The sequence below is a fragment of the Miscanthus floridulus genome, chromosome 7 (genome assembly GCF_019320115.1).
Source record: "Miscanthus floridulus cultivar M001 chromosome 7, ASM1932011v1, whole genome shotgun sequence".
In the NCBI taxonomy this organism is placed as follows: domain Eukaryota; kingdom Viridiplantae; phylum Streptophyta; class Magnoliopsida; order Poales; family Poaceae; genus Miscanthus; species Miscanthus floridulus.
Genome location: NC_089586.1, coordinates 23,703,863 through 23,726,060, shown reverse-complemented (window position 1 = coordinate 23,726,060; position 22,198 = coordinate 23,703,863). Strand labels below are relative to the sequence as shown.

At 42.6% G+C, this 22,198-nt stretch overlaps 2 protein-coding genes across 2 annotated transcripts; both read left to right on the top strand.

Annotated features, from left to right (window-relative positions):
* The first annotated feature begins 11,823 nt into the window (after nucleotides 1–11,823).
* On the top strand, nucleotides 11,824–16,293 carry LOC136462844 (BRAP2 RING ZnF UBP domain-containing protein 2-like). The gene is given in 13 exon segments (XM_066461892.1): nucleotides 11,824–11,841; nucleotides 11,844–12,116; nucleotides 12,206–12,321; nucleotides 12,589–12,697; nucleotides 12,798–12,912; nucleotides 13,898–13,995; nucleotides 14,356–14,462; nucleotides 14,543–14,789; nucleotides 14,893–14,946; nucleotides 15,054–15,197; nucleotides 15,313–15,377; nucleotides 15,772–15,826; nucleotides 15,965–16,293. Coding segments are annotated over 13 exon segments (1,566 nt in total). The 3' UTR covers nucleotides 16,130–16,293.
* Nucleotides 16,294–21,291: 4,998 nt separating this feature from the next.
* LOC136462843 (uncharacterized) lies at nucleotides 21,292–21,591 on the top strand. Its single transcript, XM_066461891.1, has one exon. It carries the CDS (start codon nucleotides 21,292–21,294, stop codon nucleotides 21,589–21,591), a length of 300 nt encoding a protein of 99 aa, XP_066317988.1.
* Nucleotides 21,592–22,198: the final 607 nt, after the last annotated feature.

Below are 22,198 nucleotides of genomic sequence, written 5' to 3'. Positions count from 1 at the left end.
CTGGCAGGAGCTACATTGTCGTCATGAGCTTGTTAGACATCCTTGGGACCTAGGCCCAAGTTGGAGCATGCCCCAAGAAGGTGGAGAATGCCTAAGAGATGGCCTTGGATGTCCTCCTCCTTGGCCACCACCTTAGGAGGCCAGCAAGGACGTCCAAGCGAAGCCAGAGGCCCAGTCCAATCTGAGTTCGAGTCTGCCTCGGCCGTCAGGACCAGTCTGCAATAAAATGGACGCCCTGGACACATCCGAACTCCATTTTCGATGATCCACATATGGATGGAAAGCTAATTTGATAAGGAAGCCAATACAAGTGGTTTCGTGTCAAAACCTCTTCGGAATCAACGGGAATCGTCAAAACAAATCAGCGTCCAGAATCTGCCAGGGTGCTGCGACACCTACTTTTGGTCCGTTGGACCGTGTATCGTGTTTGGGCCCATTAGGGGGGGCGTCCAGGGTAGGCGATGACCCTAAGACCTTTATAATCATACGTCGCCGCCGTCATTAGGTTTTGGGTTTTGCTTAGATTATTCTGTCAAGAAACAGTTTCGCCGTTCTTCGGTTTGTGAGACCCCAACTCGTGAGATTAATTTTCCATCTGCAATTTGGTTGCTTTCTTTCTTGTTCTTGCTTGTGTTCTTCGTTGCGCAGGCAGGGATTAGCCTTCTTGGCGAGGTCAACCTGGTCCGTGACTTGGTTGATAACCAGAGGAGCTGTGGTGCTAAGATTGCAGGGTTCGATCTTTCGATCTGAAGCCGGATCGGTGTGTCATTCTCCGCTACAATGATAGTTATCTTGAACCTGACGGAAGATCGGGACCCCCCGTCTACATTACTTATGTGCCAAACATAATTTCTGACCAAACCAAGTACATCACAAGTTCACACATAATATAAGATCACCATAAAGTAAGGTGTTCACCACCAATTCATTTCTTTTAATGCCTTTCTTAATTTATTTAGTTATTTAAGTGGAATAATGAACATATATGAAAACCACACTATTTAATCTACAAAAATTACAGTTCATACTACATGTTCCAAATAGGCTACTGTAAAAATTTCTCTCAAAGTTACTAATAGAAACATCCTACACAAAAATAACAAGGCAGCAAGGCTGATTTTATCAATAGAAACATCCTACACAAAAATGCATAGTACCAGGGATTTAATACATAATATAAACATAAAGAAACACTAGCAAGTAGTAGTAATAAGAGTTGTAGGAGCAGACAGCAAGTACAGAGAAGATTAGTAGCCACACACAGTAAGAGAGAATAGTAGTACAGAGTAGAGACTATGGAGTAGTAGAGTAGTAGTAGATAGTAGAAGCAAAGGAGTAGAGTGGAGTAGAGGAGAGTAGTAGTAGAAGAGCAGGACAATATAGTAGTAGAGTAGGAGTAGGAGTAGCAAGTAGTAGTAATAAGAATTGTAGGAGACCAACCAGCAGCCACTAGTGGTAAGAGTAGTAGGAGACCAGCAACCAGCAGCCAGCAACAACAGTTAGGAAAGCAGCAGCAGTTAGGAGAAGATAATAAGTAGCAGTAGTAGTAAGTAGAGAGAGGAGGAGGACAGCCAGCAAGCAATGAAAATAAAAAAATTGAAGTAGAGTGTAAGCAAAAATCACAGGCAAAAAAAGCATTCAAGTGAAAGTGAAAATATAGAGTAGGAGTAGGAGTAGCCAGTAGGAGGAGGAGCCGACCAGCAGCCACCAAGTACTAAGAGCAGACAGCAAGTACAGAGAAGATTAGTAGCCACCGCCACCAAGTACTAGAACCAGATGCCAAATTTGGAAATTAAACAAGTTGAGGTTTTTTTCTCACAAGAACACTAAGATGTAGTGGCTTATAAAAATGACAAGCCACAGACTGCTCTAGCCGCACTTTTTTACGACATGATAGAAGCAGTGTGCACATATGCACAACACTGTGGAAAGGGTAGCAGTTCATAATGATGATACTGGTGATACAATGTATAATACATTGTTAAAGCACGCTAGAACAATTCTTGCGAGTGTGTCAGTTGGCAACTAGTTCATGGTATAATGTACTACATCTAACAAACAGAGAAAATTGAAGTAGAGACTGATTAATTGAATACATGTTAAATTCAAGAGCAAGCACATATGTCACTGGTACATGGGCAAATCAATGATTTTGGACAACAGTTCAAAACATATCACAGCAATGGAAAATAGCAGGGCTAACAGTAACAAAAATGTGAGGGAGTGCTACAAAGGCAAACATTAACACAAGTGCTTCCAAAAATTTTCCGGCATACTAAAAATTAATCCACATATGGAGGGAGTACAGTTTTTTATAGCCATTATTTTGCTTTACCAGCGGTTAACGGACAAACCCAATAAATGTGTAGTGCATAATTCTATTGCGTACAACGGTAAAGTACAAGCCAATGTATAGTCTAAAATTTCTACCTCGTAAATTCTGCTGCATGTGTAAACAGAAAAAGGAAGGCAGACGTTTTCATTTTAAGTGGCTAGCTAAGAACTAACAGTTTGATTTTGTTAGGTAAATCTACACATTAGCAGGTGCATAACAAAAAGGAATCTAAGTACCATTCCTAGGTGCATAACAAAAAGGAATCTAAGTATCGTTCTCCTTCAAAGCTCTAGACCCATGGTTCCTATCGCAGTGAATCCGAATCAACAGAAAGGGCGCATAAAGGGTCTACAGCACAGACGGGGTTGGGCTTACCTGCAGAAGATGGCGGCGATGCGCAGGGGCCAGCTGAGGGACGGCAGCCAGAGGAGAGGTCGAAGAGGAGGCGCTGCTGTTGGCGGGGACGACTACTAGAGCACACGGCTGGGCGCGCAAGGGCCAGCGAGGTCGGAGAGGAGTCACCACCGGTGGCGGGGACGACTACCAGAGCGCACGGCTTGGCGCGCAAGGGCCGGCGAGGACGGTGTAGCGGCAGCCACGTGGATTGTGAGCTCTCGCGCAAACCCTAGCCGCTGTGGCGGCTGGCCTAGGGAAGGCGGCATTTGGGGGAGGAAGCGTGGCGGACGACGGAGGCGGTCACAGAAGGACGGCGAAGGTGAGAGGAACCGGCGCTAGGGCACGGAGACAGGGCGGCGGTAGCCACGCGGATTGTGAGCCCTCACGCAAACCCTAGCCGTCGTGGCGGCCGGCCTGAGGAAGACGGCGTTTGGGGGAGGAAGCGTGGCGGGCGACGGAGGCGGTCACAAGAGGACGGCGGAGGTGAGAGGAACTGGCGCTAGGGCATGGAGACGGTGGCGGCGGTGGGAAACAGATAGACAGCCTGACGATGTCGGGAGAAAGAAGAGAGCGCCTAACAGTTGGGCACCCGAGCGCCCGTGGTTATATAATCATGACGATTTACAGGGGCAGTTCCTCATCCAGCCGCCCCTACAAATGCATTTGTAGGGACAGTTTCTGATCCAGCCGCCCCTACAAATATATGTGTAGGGACGGTTCCTGATCTAGCCGCCCCTACAAATATTTTTTATTTTATTAAATATTTAATTCTATATTTTTATCTCACAAAAACACAAAGTAAATGTATATAATATTTTGTATTATTCTATATATGCACAAATATATATAAAAATAATTGTAGTAATAAAAGTTGTAAACATAACTCAATCTTGTCATGTGACTACAATTTGAATTTTAAAATTTTGAATTTTAAAACTTCGAGTACAATTTTAGGACATTAAATGACCTAAAATGAAAATATTGTAAACATAAAAGTTGTATAACTCATCAACATGTACAACTTTTATTTTGGGTATCTTGTCATGTGACTTTGTTTCAATGATTTAAAATTTAAAATTCAAATAATTTTAACTTGAAATAATATTTTGAAAGAGTAAATAATTTCAGATAAAAAACTCATAAATACCAAAGTTGTAGAACTCATCAATATGTACAACTTTTATTTTGATCATCTTTTCATTTAACCAAATTTGAATAGTTAAAATTTTGAATTTCAATAAATGGCAACTTCAAACAAGATTTTGAAACCTTATGATTTCAACAATAAAAGTCATGAACATAAAAGTTGTTGAACTTATCACTATCTACAACTTTTATTTTGGTCACTTCTTCATGTAACAAAGTATTAGTAAATATTGCTCATAAATTCACATATGACTTATAGTTTTATGAACTATACGAGAAACATGTTGATTTATGAACAATGTTTATTATCATTTTGTCAGATAAAAAAATGATCAAAATAAAAGTTATAGATATTAATGAGTTATACAACTTTGATATTCATCACTTTCTCAGCTGAAATCATTTAATGGTTGAAAATCTCATTCGAACTTGACATTTTTTTAAATTTGAAAATTTAAAGTGCTCAAACTTTATCAAATGAAAAGAATGATCAAATCAACACACTAACTTGATAGGGCAAGATTTTAGAAAATTTTAGGAAAAAAATCATCATATTTAGAGTTAGTATGAGGGAGAAAGACTAGTTACAAATTTTACCCAGAGATTAAAAAGAAAAATCACAACTGTTCATGATGATCAATGATGAACAAGTGTGATTTCTCTTTTTAATCTGTGGCTGAAACTTGTAACTAGTTTTTCTCCCTCATACTAACTTCAAATGTGATGGTTTTTTTCCTAAAATTTTCTAAAATCATACTCTATCATTTTAGTCTAGTCATCTATCTTTGTCACTAATTTTGAACAATTCAAATTTTGAATTTCAGAAAATGACAGCTTCAAACCTGATTTTCAAATACTAAATGATTTCAGCGGTAAAGGTGATGAATATAAAAGTTGTATAACTCGTCAAGATCTCCTACTTTTATTTTGGTCATTTCTTCATTTCATAAAGTGTTAAGTGATTTCATAAAGTTTTAGTAGTAATAGAGTGGATGTTCAAATAGATTCATCTGGATGTTGCAAAGGGTAATCTCACACACATGCATAAATATAGTCTCACACACATACAAAAATATGTAGTCTTACACACATACATAAATATATAGTCTCACACGGCATGCATAAATGAAGTCTTATAAACACACACTTACACAAACACTCTACGTTCAACAACTAGCTAGCCCGTTGTAACGACTTTTCTCTTGACACCTTTTCGTTCCTATGGCAATATGTCTTTGGGCAGGTTCTTTTCCACAACACTGATCTTCTCAGGAAAGTCTATGAATAGCGGCATCTCATCGTAGTTATTGTAAGCTTCAACATCGTCCATGCCATCAACTCCAATAATATGCTATTTTTCAGAGGCAGCCACGTGCTTTGTCTTCTTCGGAGGGAGGTTACTTTGTGGGGTCAAACATATAGAAAACTTGTGCGACACGTGAAGCGAGCACCCAAGGGTCATCTTGGTAGCCTAGATTCTCGAGGTCCAGGACTCTCAATCCGATCTCGTTCAGTTGGTGTTGTTTGATCCAGCGGCATTGAAACATGGCCACCGTTATATCTCTTTAATGATGCCAAAGTATTGGATCTTTCACCCCAATCCATTGAGAGCCTCTATTCAAACGCCGTTGTTTTGGTTCACATATTTACTATCCTTTACGTGGGTATAGTACGTATACCCATTGATGTCATAAGTATTCCAAGATGTCACTTGTCTCAATGGTCTCTCCGCCAACCTACTGATGGTAATAGAGTCTATGGTTTCTCCAGACGATATGTTTTGGTCCTTCAACCATGTAGTTAGTTGTTGCTTGTGTTGTTTCATGACCTAATCATCTGAACGACTATTTCTCTCCACCATAATGATAGCCAAGCGTTCATCAATGTACGGTTGGATTAGTTGTGTACTCTACAAGACATTGTAATGCGTCCGACTCATCTCTTTGTGATCATGGTCAATGAACACTTTTCTACCACTGGTGCCCTTCCCAGCCAGCCTACCCTTGTGACGAGAATCAGATTTACCAATCCCTTTCTGTACTTTTAGGTACTCTTGACAGCACTCGACGACTTCTTCAATACTGTAACCCTCTATCATGGAGCCCTCTGGGTATGCTCGATTATGCACGTATTGACTTAGAACCGACATGAATCGCTCGTAGGACCACATTTCATGCAAGTAGCAAGGGCCCAGTGCCTGTATCTGATGAACCATGTGAATTATGAGATGTGACATTATATCAAAAAAAGCAGGAGGTAAACACATCTCTAGTTGGTTTTGTGTCTCCACCACAAATTCATGTAGGTCACTCAGCTCTTGCTTGCCAACCGTCTTCTGTGAGATCTTCGAAAAGAAGTAGCACATGCGGGTGATGGCTATTTTCAAGAACTCTGGCTTTATAGCCCTGATTGCAATAGGTAGAAACACTATCAGCATCATATGGCAATCGTGAGCCTTACAATGTGTTATTGACAAGTCCTTCATCGACACTAGCTTCTTCACATTTGCCGAAAACCCAGTCGAGACTAGATCCAGATCTAGATCTACATGAACATAAAACATGCATAAAACTAACTAATTGTTCACTAAAATCAAGAAACATGGACCAAATAAGGGTATGATCTTGTTCCCCTCCCTAATTTACCCTAGTACATTTAAAACTTGGGTCTAATTTGCTTCATAAGTAGCTCAAGCACAATAGAAGATAGAGAAAAACAAAACTTTAATTACTCACTAACCAACCATTAAAACTTCAAAAAAAATGTGGAATAGCATTTTCTTACCTTCTACAACCTCTCCACCAAAGGATTTGAGACCAAAACCTTCCCCTTTAGTAGAGCAATTTTTACGAGGTGCCCAAGGCCTCCCCACCTTTCTTTCATGGGTTGGAGTGAGTGACCCGAGGAGGAAGAAGGTGCTACAGTTGTATTATATGTAGGTCATTTGTAGGGGCGGCTGGTGATTAAGCCGCCCCTACAAATCAGAGGTATTTATATGGGGGCATTTGTAGGAGTGGCTCAATCACCAGCTGCCCCTACAAATAGCAACGCCGGAGCCGGTTGGTGAGTGAGCCGCCCCTACAAATCAGACTCATTTATAGGGGCGGCTGGTGTCTAGGCTCCCAAACACGTCACTGTAGGGGTGGCTCCATCACCAACCGCCCCTACAAAAAATTCGCCCCGTTGCTAAAAATCGTTTTTTACGTAGTGACAAGCACCGCGTGGCCGGCTTCTTCAACGAGATGTGCACCAGTTACGCCAGGATGCTCGCGGACGCGGTGCTGCCGCACAACGAGGTTGCAGAGCTCTAGTGGCGTTGCATGCATGGCTGCCTCTCTAGTGGCTGAGGGCGAGCGTGTCTTCACATCCCGCGCGCGCATCCAGAGCGTGGCGGCGTAGAAGCCTTCCCTGTCGCCCTTGCCTAGGCCGTAGAGCCTGAGCGCGGTGCGCACGTCCTGGGACCAGGTGACATCGAGGAGTGAAGCCACGTCTGCCCTTGTGAACAGTCAGCGCCATGCTGGCGATGCCACGTAGGCTTATGGACCTTAGTGACATACTTAAACAACTTTATGGTGCCAAAAATATATTTTGAGAGTTCATGAACCTAAGTGACACCTCCATACAAGTTCAAGGATCTACCATGCATTTAACTCTTGTTCTTAATACTTGACATGCGTACAACTACATCCAGTAATAAACATAAAATATTAGTATTTAATACTTTATATAAATTCAATAGCTAAGTCCCAAGGTGTAATTTTGTATCTAAACATGGAATGAGTTTATAATGTTTTCCCTTTTCTATTCACAATCTGAATTTTCTGGACTAAATAGAGGAGTTCTTTGATGGGTCTAACGTTTCAATGGAACGTAAAATCATATAATGGTTAATTTTTTTTCATGTATAGTCAAAAATAAAATCAGTGAATGCGAAACATTTTACTATAGCCTCGAGTCTAGCAAAAAAAAAAAAAAAACCCTGCAAGCAAGTTCGGAACATTACCAACTGTTACACTTAAAAAGAAATATGAAAAAGAAAAAAGAACTGGTCAAATCATGCATAGCACGTTTAATAAAATAACAAATCATGAAACAACTATAAAAAAGCAAGAATTCCCACTGTTCCTGGTTTCAAAATAATATTTTCGATTATCTCAGAAAAGTCCATGATGAAATGTAGTAGAACATAAAAAATGCAACTTAAAGATGTTAAAAATGGCATCCTAAAAATGCCTCTTGTTGTAACAAATATAAAGCCCTGGCTAATTATATATGTTCATAGGCAAGAAGTGTGTCAGATATATAGAGCATAAAAGATACGGTTGTAAGGTCAATTGACAAAGAGAACAACTCTTTCCGGCCAAACAAAAAGTTTGTAAAGAAGTTTTTTTTTAAGGAAGTTTGTAAAGAAGGGTTTACCTTCCATTGCCCACTATCCTTCCTAAAACGAAACTGTTAGAGGAATGGGATACAAACATCTTGATGATTACAGCAGTTTCCATGCAAGCAATTGTATTGCAGCAAGACAACATGGTTGGATCTAGTTGATTATGCATTTGCTTCGCAGGGAAGCGTTAACAACACAAAGTTAAAATGAACTTCAACCATCGGAAGCCGAGTAACTCTAGCTTTAACTAATGAAGTCTTCAGTGATGCACACTCAGATCATCTCGAGATCAGAACATGAGATTAATATTTTTTTTCCACGCACCTCGTGATATGATTCGACACATATAGCTGGAAAGCTCGGGAAGTGCACTCGTGCGCGTCATCGACTAAATATTATAAGCACATTAAGATAATCTAGTGTTGAATAAAACAGTGAAATCTTTGTCATCCTCTCATGATGGTGATTAATTAAAAGGGATTGGCCTAGGTGTAGGTCCGTTCTCCCCCTTGACTTTGACCGAAAAAAAAAGAAAAGAAAACTCACTTGAATTTTCTGTAAGCATTTCAACCACTGTAATTTCTTAGCAGCATCCGATGTGTTCTCGCTGCTGTAATCCAGATGCATGCACCAACTAGTTTCATGGCAGATCTCAAATTCATGCAAACAGTACAGTCTAAAGTAAATAAAAACAGTAACTGGGGGTATATTGTGTACAACAAAAGAGCAAATTCAGATGCTATATCACTAAATATGGTTATAGGTGTCTGGTGTATTCATTTGGGAAGAGGAACCAACTAAGCAGCATTTGATCATGTCATGTCAGGGATGTTAAGCTAAGCATAGTAAACCAATCTGACCAGATCAAATTGGTGTACTCTTGCTCAGTTCAAGTTAGCAACAAACAACTAAGTCAAACATGTTAGTCAAGTTTGGAAAAAACAGGTACGCAAAACAAGACAATAGTCCAACAGTAAAAAGGCAATACTAATAACGCAGGCAGCAACAAAGCAGCAAAAATCTCAATAGATTCGAAATTTGCTGCAAAGAACCAGTCATGATCCACTAAAACCCTGTGATGGAAAAGGAACCGCTATCGGCGGAAAAAAAAAGAAAACTATGAATTTTGAAGAACTGTACCGCTGAGAACTTGGATGGAGAAGAACTGCCATGTTTTAAGGCTAAAGCCTTGAAGGATGGAACATGCAACTAAAACTGTTTGCCTTTCAACCACCACTATTTTGCTGTGACAGTAATAGGACTCATAAATACGAAATAGTGTAACAATTCTAACTAATCATGTAGTCACTGTACTCAACCAAATAAGCTTCATTCCATGGTTATTTTTTTTCTAAGGAACACGACAGATGAAACCTTGCAATAGAATAAGATTTACAATTTAATCTGCCTGGCTGGGTTTTGGAAAATCCAGCATCAAGGTTTCTGATAGAGGTGGTGAGCACGGACTCAGTGTAAGATGAAAAAAAATGTTAATTCCTCTTGCAGACCAATTTCCAAGTAAGCTATCTAAAGTCTAATCAGATGATTCAGATTGTAAGTTTATAGTCTCATAATTTAGGATGACCTCCCACATGATACACCCCCTGATCATTATATGTATGTTTGAATTGAAAGCGTCGAAAGTTTTGAATATTCAATGTCTCATAACTAATTTCAGGCCACCCTTTGACTCCATTAAGGGCGTACCCAGTGCAGAGAGCTCCCGCTCTGTGCGGGGTCTGGGGAAGGGTGTTCCTTACCCTCACCTGTGCAATACGAGGAGACCGCGACTTGAACCCGGGACCTTCCGGTTACAGGTGGTAAGACTCTACCGCTTGTACCAGGCCCGCCCTTCACCCTTTGACTCCATTATTCCAAGAAAATTGTACTGAGTCCTCTTCCTTGAGTCCCTACAACTAGCTACAAGTTCCCATTCCCAAAAGAATACATTATTACTTCAGCAGAAAATAATATTGTGCAGTAATATCATCTAGCTGGAGCATCTCTGCAAAAGAGTAGTGAACTATGTATCACCGATACTTCACCAGCCATACCCATATCTGATATTTAAAGAAGGCAATATTTTCTCTATATTACCATAGTGTTTACATGTTTGAGGGGGGAAAATTACTATAGTGTTGTTTTTCAGACTAGCGTATCCCCATACCGGTGAGAATCTTAGTGTTGACTCCTTTGTGGGTCGTCTCCATTATCATTGGAAAAGATTGAGAACTGAAGATCTCATCAACTCGCATCAGGTGAAGTCAACGAAATGCATTTATTTCACAAAAGCCTGTAAATGAACTCAGATAGTCAACCAAATTAAGAAATTTTACCACTTTCTGTTCTAGGGATGCTGAGTCAACTAATAACCGTATGACAGATGATAGCTCAGAAGATCTCCAGATACGCTGATTGAAATTAGACCAGGTGAGGTAATAAGCTTACGCATTTCCACTAAGGAATCGCAAGATCGAGATCTAACATTTCATCTATCATCTGATCCCTGACAAGTATGAGACGAAGTTTCTTTACATGGGATACATCAACCATTTCCCACCAACAATTTCTTTATCGGAACAGATATCTATGCAACATAACAAGCAAAGTTGCAGTAAGCAGGACTTAGTGGGGATGGTGCTAATAAGTACTGATTCAAGGAAAATGGACAATATCTGTGCATATGACATTCAAATATTATAACTTCAAAGAAATTAGAGCTTTACACAAAGGTAGATTATCCCAGTACATCTTCTGTAACAAAAAAAAAAAGGTGTGTGAAGATATTGATCATTTCGTGTCACAAGAGTCAGGATTAAAATGCTTTAATAAAAAGGCTTTTATAGGTGAAAAACTTGCTCAACTTTGAACACTTGAATTTTTATCTCGAACACGCAAAAAGTCACAGGTACATGGAAGATGTAACCAAAGTCTGCACATAAGAAACGGGACATAGATATCAGCATGGAAGTCCAAGCCCAATGGACCTGTCCATGTCAGGTCACTGGCATTTGAAAGCCATGTCCTGTAGAGATCGGCATCCTTGCCTTCTCCAGGGCAAGACAAAGACTAACTACTCTGAACTGAGCTCGTCATCTCAACGCCTATGCATGTTTTAAGGACGACGAGTCTACGACACAACATGACAAGTGGGCCAAATGTTACACATCCACAACCCTAGTTAAATCCCGAAACCAAACTGTTGCACATCCATGACTCCCAATCCGGTAATCCTACTACCCCCGTGCGGCGGCATTTCGTCGAACAGTTAGCAGCCAGCAAAAAAAATCTCCAGAGCAACGCTTACCTTCACCAACGTTTCCAGTTTTCACCACGATCGCTGCGCTACAACTGATGGGCGTAGGGATTTCGCCGTCTGAGCTTGCGGAAGAAGGAGACTCCATGAGCGCCGGCGCCATCGGGCAGGTAGCGGAGGCCATGAAGGCGGCTCTGTTTCTCCTCCCGTCAGCGGACAGTTGGGAAGTGGGATTCGTGTGATGTCGGCCTCTTGGTTACTGACAGATGGGGCCACCTGTCGGTCGAACAGGTGGGACCGAAAATGCGCACGGCGCGTAACCAAACCAAGGAACAGTTTTACAGAAAGACCCCTCCCTTGGTTCTCTCCACTCTCCAGGGGACCTAGCTGCTGATTTCCTCGCCGTCGCCTTTCCTCCGGCCATGGCGAGCGGTGGCAAGCCTGCTGCCCCTCAGCCACCTCCCGCCGCGCCCTCCTCCTCCGACCGCGCGCTGGAGTCAGTCCATTTCTCCTCGGGAAACCCTCGCATCGAGGAGACCCGCGGCGTCGTCGTCCTCCACCCCGACCCACCCGCCTCCTCCTGGTCTCATCTCCCGGTAAGCCACGCCTGATTGGGATTTCCGTGGATAGGGTCTAGTGACATGAACCTGACCTCCACGGTTGGCTCGCCCGTGTGTATTTGTAGGTGGGGAGGAAGCCGCGGGTGTGCGTGCTCGCCGTGCCCAACCACATGACCTACGCTGACTTCTGCCGTTTCTGCGGTGCCTTCGTCCCCCACACGCTCGAGATGCGCATAGTCAGGTTACTCACATTGCCTGATCACTCCTGTTATGCTTTGCTTACCCTTTATATCATATGGTTGCGTGCTTCCCTAGAGACCCATTGATCCAATTGTACAATCTGAGTAGTTTCAATAGTTGGGTCCGAGTTAATTTGCTGGTTTAGTTTCCTTTATGTTGTGCTCTGTTCTATTTGTAATACGGGAACATCCAAATTGGCAAACTCTTGATGTGTTCGTGTGATCTCCATGTATGTGGATTTTAGTATTAATTGGTGGTTGTGTTGCAGAACTGATGGAGCAGAGGACCAGTACAGTGTTCTTATAAATTTCGACACTCAGAGCTCCACAGACAGCTTCTATAAGCACTTCAATGGGAAGCAGTTCTCTTCGCTGGAGGTGTTGATTTCTTTTTACTCTGCAATTTAATATTGTGTTTTCTCCTGATGATGTGATTAAATTTTACAATGATTATTGATTGGAGGTTTATGTGGTACAGGGGGGTGTTTGCCATGTCCGTTTTGTGGAAGATGTGCACTACACTCAATTGATTGAGCATGCACAAACCTCGGTCACAAACTTGGCTGAGCAACCCACGTGCCCAGTATGTCTTGGTATGTCTAGCTGTCTTGAACAACTATCAGTTTTTCAAAATCGATTGGTAGAGTGTTCTGTTTTGTTTGATTATTGAAACTTCGAAAGCTTGTAGCCTATCTTTTTTTTTCTCTTGTATTGCACTGAAATGGTTAGAAATGTTCGGTACCGTACGTTTGGAATCAAGTCATGATTCCTGCTTGTACAGTCATATATTCTCTGGTTGATGGAAAGAGAACGTGTGTGATCTATGTCAAGTTAGATGTACTCGAGCAGTGGTGGAGGGTGAACCAAGATTAAGGAGGGGCAAATTGAAAAGTCTACTGCTGCTCCTAGCTACCAAAGCTTTTCAGATATGACTATAGATGCAGTCTATAAGCATCTATGAAATTACAGTCTACCAAAGCTAGGATTAATAGGTACCAAAGCACAAAGGAAGGGGGGGGGGGGGGGGGGGGGGAGGGGGGGGAGGCCCAGTTTTGCCTCCATGAGCCTCCGCCCCTGTACTCGAGAAGTGAGACCTGATTTTCTCACATGTGCATTTGCTATCTCTTTATTCATAAGGAAAACTTGGGCCATATTTTAAGTTTGTGCATGATAATGTGGCTATTGAATTTTGAACCCTGGTTCCAGTTTATTCATAGTGATATATTGTGATTTGTAGCTAGCCTCCCTGTGTCTTTGTCCTATTCTTAATTGATGACAGAAGGTTTATCCATGCATAGGAATACTTGAATTTAGGGTTTTTCAAACATATCATCTGTTAAACTGGCTTACTATAATGTAGGGTGCTTAGTTTTCTTTTGGGAGATTTCTCTGTTTTTTTCCTTTGGCAGTGCATAGTACATGAAACTTTGTGTTATTATTCCTTTTTATGTTCACTTTGCTTTATAGAGGCTCAGTGCCATGCATTTTTATCAGCTCTCTAGTATATTTCAGCCCAAACAAGATGGTGTTTGAAGATTATTTTGATCACATCATTTATTTGTTTCAATCTTTAAATAGAACGACTTGACCAAGATCCTGGAGGTATTCTCACAACAATCTGCAACCATTCTTTCCACTGCTCGTGCATATCAAAATGGACAGACTCCTCATGCCCGGTAAGTGACTGAGATGATTTAATTGGTTAATGTGTTTGTTTTATATTAGTTTACTAATTGCAGTACTGTGTGCTGATTGTATCATTGCCACATCTGTATTTAAATTCAAAATGGAAATATGAAACTCAGCTATGCTATTGGTGCCTATGGGAATATCTTTTATCACCAAGCTAGCAGTATTTCAAATTTGTACATTCAGCAATTCTTTCTTTCATTTTGCATTTGATAGTGGATGGATTGGATTTGACCTTTGTTAATAGTCTTTTTTCCCCTGGCTTTAGGAAAAAAAAACATAGTACGCCATTCGTTTACTCTTGTTGGCAGCTTGGCATTTGTGTTTACATTGAAAGTATCTTTCAGGTCTGTAGATATTGTCAGCAGCAACCAGAGAAATCCATGTGTTCTATTTGTGGAACTTCGGAGAATCTTTGGATATGTCTAATCTGTGGCCATGTTGGCTGTGGAAGGTCAAATATTTCATGTTTATTCTGGCAATTGTGAATTTATTAAATAACTTATTTGATTTAATTGCTGGTCATATTCACAGGTACAAAGGTGGACACGCTATTGAACACTGGAAGGAAACTCAACATTGTTATTCACTTGAGTTAGAGACACAGAAAGTTTGGGACTATGCTGGGGACAACTATGTCCATCGGCTTATTCAGTCAAAAACAGATGGAAAGCTAGTTGAGTACAATTGCCATGGTGATCACACAGCAGAGAGCACGTGTGCACTATGCAGTGGTGATACCGCAATGAATGAAGCTCTACTGAACAGTAAATTTGAAGCTGTAATGTGTTTAAGTAAAGAATTTGTTTTGTTAACTATCATCAAATAGCATCCTGATAAACTTCTATACCTTGCATTACAACATTGACTTCCCCCTATTTTAGATTGTTGAAGAGTACAATGATCTCGTCACATTTCAACTTGAAAAGCAAAGAAATGTAAGTCCATACGCTATCGTGCCTTTTTTAAATGATGTTTGCTATCTGCTACTGTAGTATTGTATATAAAACCATGTGTTGTTTATTTGGTTTTCGTGCTAATGTAGTACTATGAGTCACTTGTACTAGAAGTCAAAGAGGAAACTGAGAGAGAAATTTCTGCTGCTACTGAGAAAGCCATGAGCATAAAACTCCAAAAGTTGGAAGCAAAGTTTGACAAGTTTAGGGAAGAGAAAAGATTTCTTGATGAAGTAAGCGAGTACTTTACTATATGCTACAGCTACATCTAAATGTTAGTGCTTAAGAATTTGTGTTATCTGAGGCCTTCATTTGTATTAATTGTTTGGATTGTGTCCTTTTTCTCAGGTTAATGGCAATCTTGTCAAGAATCAGGAGATGTGGATTGAAACGATACAAAAAGCACAAGCAAGGTAGTTTCTTTGTTGCATTTGAAATAAACACAGAACCAATCTATTAAATAATGCTTCTTGTTTGATGAAGTCCTATATTATTTTTATTTAAACTAGAGAATATGGATCAACAAGATATGCATACTGTGCTTTTGCTGCCTCCCTAATAACTGATCCTAATATTTATGTCCACAAATGCTTTGGACATCTCAATTTGGTATAGACCCACTAGCTTCCATATGGTTTCATGAGTTATGAGCGATAAAGTTTTTTTTCTTTCTTTCTTTTGGTCATTTGTTAGAATGTTGTTCTTTGGTCACTGTTCCAGGTGTTGAACACTATGATCATACCAATTTAGAGACTAGAACATACACTTATTATGGCTTTTATCTAAGTTGGTGTAATTCTGTTTCAGGGAGCAAGCTGCCCTTAGATTAAAAGATGAGAAGATTGAAAAACTTCAAGAAGAGGTTAGTATGTTTAAAGCAATGTCTTTTCCAGAATGCGTAATATATTTTCATGTTCTGCTTTGTGTCATTTCAACCAATGGTCTGCTGTGCAGAATGTGTGATGGCTTGGCTAACTAATCTGTTGGTCTCCTGTAACAGCTAAGAGGTTTGATAGCCCATTTCGAGTGCGAAAGTGCCATTGCACAAGCTCGAGATTCGTTCTCAAGTGATATACCAGGGGACATGATTCTTCCGATAGCATCAGAATCATCCTCGAGCGGTGGTGACCCTGTTGGTGGCACTAGAAACGGGAAGCAGAATTGAGCTTTGACACCACAAGCTGCACCCTTTGTAAAGCACGTTTGACTGTTAGGGGCCTAGGTATATTCTTGCTTCCAAACCCACACCCTTTGTATGTTCAGTTAGGGTAACACACACTTGTCATTGGTCAGCTCACTGCCCCTCGAATCTATTGTCATTAGCCGCTAGTAGTGTGGTGGTATACTTGTGTCACAGAGATTCGTATCATCGTCTGTGTCACAGAGATTCCACGGCAGGAATTGCAAAGTTTTGAATAGTCTGGGTGAAGCAGTGATATCAGGAAGTGCAAATTAACACTTCAGCGCATGGTTTCAGTTCCTTATCCTTATAACCTACGTTAATGGTATAACAAGTCATGTTTGACTGTGACACCTGCCTAAAGTTTCTCCGCTGAGAGTATACGATCGTAAATTTTCAGCCGGAACAGTATTTTTCTCTCACATGAACCAACCAGCAGGACTTCTCCACGAACCAGCCCAGCCTGCCGAACAGGGGTGCTGGTACAGTTGTGAAGCGTTTCCCCCCTGCGTTAACGTGGGCTGACTTGCCCGTTAGTCTTTTGTTGCTGGGTTTAGCTTATACCATGGGGAAGGGGAACGAATGATTGATTGATACCTTATCTTCTTCTGACGGATAGATGTGCCTTGATGTTTTGATGTCGTCAAGTGTTTCAAACTTTGATTACACATTACTCTACTTTTTATATGTTGATTTTGAGTTTTCACAAGTGTTATGGATAGAGTTGTCTTGAAAAATACTTTGATAAAAGGTATACATTTGATATATTTTCTAAATGTATACTGTGATTAAAAATAGCTGTCAAACTTTGAAATGGTTGGCTTTAGACAACCCTAAAACATTGCTTATTTGTCATTAAAGGGAGGACCAATACGATTTATGAATCCTGTGCTTTTTTGACCTGTCCCTTTTTCCCTCTAATAATACTGTTAATAAGGACAATTTGAGTTGCCTAACTGAGTTTGGCGCCCTAAGATCCGGTTCTTGTTGACTCCGTGCACAAATTCCCCCAGTTGAAATTTGCAAAATTTTGAGCAAGTTTTGTTTGGCCTCGATTAACGTATACCATAGGATTGGCCAAAACATTGCACGACGACGTAGTACACAAGACAGGAGACACTATCCTCTATCCAAACTTGAGTGACCATCCAATGGGCGCCGTATTGTTAAGGTGGCCAATTTTTTACATCAAGAAAAAATAAATCATTTAAGTTGCGCTGGCCACGCTGGCATCCGCGCCGCCACCTCCGCCTCCTGTCCGGTCCCAGCAGCATGTCCTTCTCCGTCCCTCCCTCCCCTACTTAGGCCTACTTTGGCAACAGGTGCTTATTAGCCCGGGGACAGGAAACCCCCGATGGAATTTTTTTTGAACTTCTTCTTCCCGCCTCTTCCCAGGGCAGGTAACCACGGGTGGGGAAAGTTTCCACGTTGTCCTTTGGCAACAGGCTGCCGGCGTAGGGAAAACTAAACTGTACTGTACTGAACTGAATTGAAACACAACACAAGACTAGAATCGAGCTGCAGTTCAGACAAGGAAAACGAACGAGAACACTGCTTAGCTTAAGGTCCAAACAAAATAAACAAACTGTTGCTGTAGCAAGAAGCTGCAGTGGAGAAAAGATTTGTCGATCTCCACTGAACTGCAGTTTCAGTAACAATACAGGGCATAGCAGTACACCTCCAGACCTCCCAAAATCAACATAAACCTAAACTGATTGATACAAAAATTTAACCAATATTATGGTCCTCCAGTTCATACACACCAATATTACATAGATGCTTGTAGCATAAAAAAATTGACAAATAGTAGCTGTATGTATATAAAAATCGACAGACAGGAGGAGCGAAATCTCGCTATGAGCTTGAACATTTTCTCAGATGCTTGTGATGAAGGGAACAAACTTTTTTTCGCTAATCATGTGTTGCTTCCACCAAGTCCTCTACAAGTAACACAAAGGAAATGGTGAGTTACAAGGGAATACGCAGCTTACAAGAATATGCAGCAGAACAATGTAGTGTCATGCTTGCTACACATTTCATATCATGAACTGGTGAGTTGCATTCATCTCCCTTATCTCTCTACACATGAAATGGACAAAACAAACAGACTCACTCACCTCTCTATCACAAGATAAAAAAAGGCCGAGACATACTGTACATATAGCAAGATCTGTACTACAGAGAGAGAGCTATGAGCAAACCTAGCAAAATGGACAGGAGTAGCAAAATTCCAACACCATAGCATGAATACACCAGCGACAAGGACTGAGCGACATGTACTACAGCTCCTCTACAAAACCAGAGGCATTATTTTTATAAACAAAAGAGGCTACTTGCAAATAAGATAAACAGGGGAATTACAAGCATTTTATATAGAGTATGCCAAGTTAAACAGAACAGGCTACCTGTATAAGTAAGTTAATTAAATACTCACAGGCAGCCAGACCAAGGACATCTTGGGTGGTATCTATAGGATAATAAATTACGTTTAAATAAAAAAATAAATTCATTGATTTTTTTATGGAACACGTGAGGGCCGGAAAATAGCAGATGGAAAGATATGCTGGTTTTTGGACTTACCAGGAAACGTACTGTTTCGGACTCTAAACAAACAGTACGAGACGTGGCCCTGGAGGAATCTTAAATCTACAGACGGGACTATTAATTAGATTAGATTGGCTTCACGTGTCTATGCTATTTATTAGATTAGATTAGATAAATACCCGTGAGTTGCAAGAGAATAAAATAGTAACACCATTATGTAAGTATGAATGTACTAGTTATCTAAAAAAACGATGCTTCAAGCATGACACTATTCTAACGATTATGCTCACCGTATTATTCCGTGCACAAGAGTTGAGACTAAACAGAAGATGATGAGACTGGACTAACGTCCCTAGTTAGATAGAGTAGAGATTAATAGTGCCGGCCCTAGTTAAATCAAAACAGGCCGAGGCATGCATTTACTGCGAAGTACACTGACTAGACTCTACGTGCATGTACTGCGAAGTTGCAATGACTAGACTCTCTCACTAATGACTTTGGGAGGGGCGCACATGAGATGGGTAGGACACTGACGGACTATGCATGCTTGTTACCCGCAGGATTTTACAGGACTAGGAGACCAATCTACAATATTTCGTGGAATTTTGGATAATACTATTTAGTGCCGGGGACTTCCTTATCGCTCGTATTCCTGCACTACTAGTAGTACTAATAGCATTGCTATGGCCATTGACGGTCCTGTTTTGGTGCATCTGGCTGTTCTACGTGCTCGGGCCATTGGCCTGTGCAGGGATCTCGTCATGGCGCATAGCGAAGCTGAATCACGGTTATCACATGGATGGGACTGACAGCATGGCAGACATGATGGCAACACTGAACATATTCTATTCACTTATTATTTTCCAAGGCGCCATGTTCTTGGTATTGCTACTACCTATGTACATCTACGAGGCAAATGTGGTCAGACGCCTCCAATCACTGGAGCAGCTGTCAGAGAAGTGGGGCGAGGATGCCATCGGCAGGTACATTTCTGATATCAGCGCGAAATGCAGGAAGGATCCTCTATCCATCAAGGGCATGGACTTGATCAAGTACGGCGCTGTGTTGCTGGATTCTGAATCCCAGGAGGACTACCAGTATGGTGCAAGGCTACTCGGCGCCTTCGTTAACAAGGGGGAAGATCTGAGCTGGGTGTTGCTTCCCTCAAGACACAGGATTCAGAGACTGATAGATTCACTTATGATAAGCAGCAGTAGCCGCCGCCACCTAGATGAAGCCAGTGTTCAATTCACTTATGCATTTAGATCCTACTAGTATTTGGTAGTGTTGCCATGTAAAACTGGCAAGACATTCCTTCAAAAAAAGAAACAAAAAACTAACCAGACTTGAGAATTATGGAGAATTAGATTTGACTTGTTTCCCATTTTTCGAAATAAGTGCTGGTTTTGATAAATTTGTCAAATTATATACTGGACAAAACATGATATTCTCAGCATGCTACTACAAGCACATCCAATGAGTAAAAGGTACACATCCAAGTCGCAGAAGCTCAAACTTGGGAGGGACAAGGAGGAGGGAGGAAGGACTCACTGGATCTTGGGCCGAGGCAAGGCGGCCAGGCGGGGGCAGTCACGGAGCAGTGGAGATTGAGCCGGTGCGGTCCGGTCGGCGGGCGGCGGCGTCACTGGATAAGCTTCACGCAGCCGGGCGTTGAGGTGGCGACGGCAGCCCCAGGATCTACAAGAAAGAGAAGAGAGGATGAGACCCGAAACCAGATAAAACATGATATTGTTGGGAGAGAGGAAGGGCTCACCGGTTCTTGGGACGAGGCAAGGCAGCCAGGTGGGGGCAGCCACGGAGCAGGGGTGGAGATCGAGCCGGCGCGGTCGCATCTGCGGGCGGACGGCGGTGGCGGCAGTGGCACTGGATCAGGCTCTGAGGCGAAACCCTAGCGGAGGAGAGGCGGCGAGAAACAGTCTGAGAAGAAAACCGAAACCCTAGCGGAGGAGAGGCTCTGAGTAGGCGGGCTCACCGTTGGCGTGAGCCGAAGCAACGAGAAGGCGGAGGAGAGGCGGCGATGGGATGCCGGGGCGATGGCGGCGGCCTCGCGACTAGCGGCTACGCGAGCGGAGGAAGAGGCGAAGAGCTGCGCGAGCGGTCGGCACGGGGAAACCCTCTCGGCCTCATCACTCGTGGATTTCTTCCGCGCAGAAAACGAGAGGAAGCGGGCTGCGTTCCTCGGGTTGGTGGGCTGCCAAAGGGCGTAAACAGTTGGCCCAGGAAGACTGGCACGGGGCAGATTTGGCCCAGGGAAAACACCGGAATCCCTCAGGAAATCTGGGCTGCCAAAGTAGGCCTTAGGGGGCCGTTCGATTAAGCATTCCCGGCCTAGAACGGCCGGAAACATTTCCAGCCCTGAAACAGTCTCAGGCCATTCCGGGCTGGAAACGAGCGGGGCCTTAACCAGCTCGCCTCCTGCTCTAAACCTTCGTCGACTCGTCGTGTCGTGCGTGCCCACCTTAACCAGCAGCAAGCAAGCTAATAGTAATAGTCAGGCAGTCAGCTAAGAACCCAAGGCTACTGCTACTGCTAGTCATCAGTCATCGTCAGACCGTGCTTGCTGTTTGTTTGGGACGGAGCCGATGGTAATGGAGGCGGCGGCGTCACTGTCGTCGTCGTTGTGTGTGCTGCGGCACAGGCTGCGCACCACCGTGTGCTGCTTCGGCGGCGGCAGCGGGGGCCTGGCCGAGCGGATGCGGTGGCGCCGCCGCACGGGCGCCGGGGACCTCCGGTACGACCCGCTCAACTTCGACGAAGGCGACCACGGAGTCGACGGCGACGAGGACCGCGCCGGTGGCCGCGCTCGACGCCTTCCTGTTGTCCTCGCAGCTGGTCACGCGGTCACGCGGAGGCCGGGGCCCGCCGTCGTCGAGGCCGCGTAGCCGCAGCGTCTGGCCTGAACGCCGTGAGAGTTCGGTGATCGATGGCTGATGAGTGATGAGACTGAGAGTGTAGAGCACCTGTGTGCAGACTGCAGAGTGTGTATAAATGATGATGATGCGTTCATCCCCGTTTTGATTCTACTGCTTTTGGACTAGCCAGCTGAAGTCATGTTTTTTTTCTAAGATCCGGCGGCTCCCGAGTTCATCCCCCTTTTGATTCGACTGCTTTTGTAAGAAGCTATTTTTAGGTTCTTTTTAGAGGATTTATGAAATTTAATTTCACCTGCCACGTTACTGTGGCGTTACTGTTGCACTACGGCGTTGAAATATAAACCTGGTCTGGACGGCTTTGCCAGCTTTTTTTTTTATATTAGATAATAGCTGGGTACATCAACATACTACATACACTCTATAATACAATACATATATTCAGAAACTGATTTTCATTTTCGCCTTGTTATCACCGTCCGCAAAGAAAAGTCGCCATGCCGTCGCGTTGGTGAAGTTGCTGACGTCGTAGTTAGTTGTCGCCCTCGTCTTCAACAGAGCCGTCATGAAGAAAACGATCCCACCCTGCCCCCTCGCCGTCGTCGAAGAGGAGATAAAT

Excerpts from the sequence above, each read along its gene's own strand:
- LOC136462843 (XM_066461891.1), top strand. The coding sequence starts at position 21,292 with ATGGTAATGGAGGCGGCGGCGTCACTGTCGTCGTCGTTGTGTGTGCTG.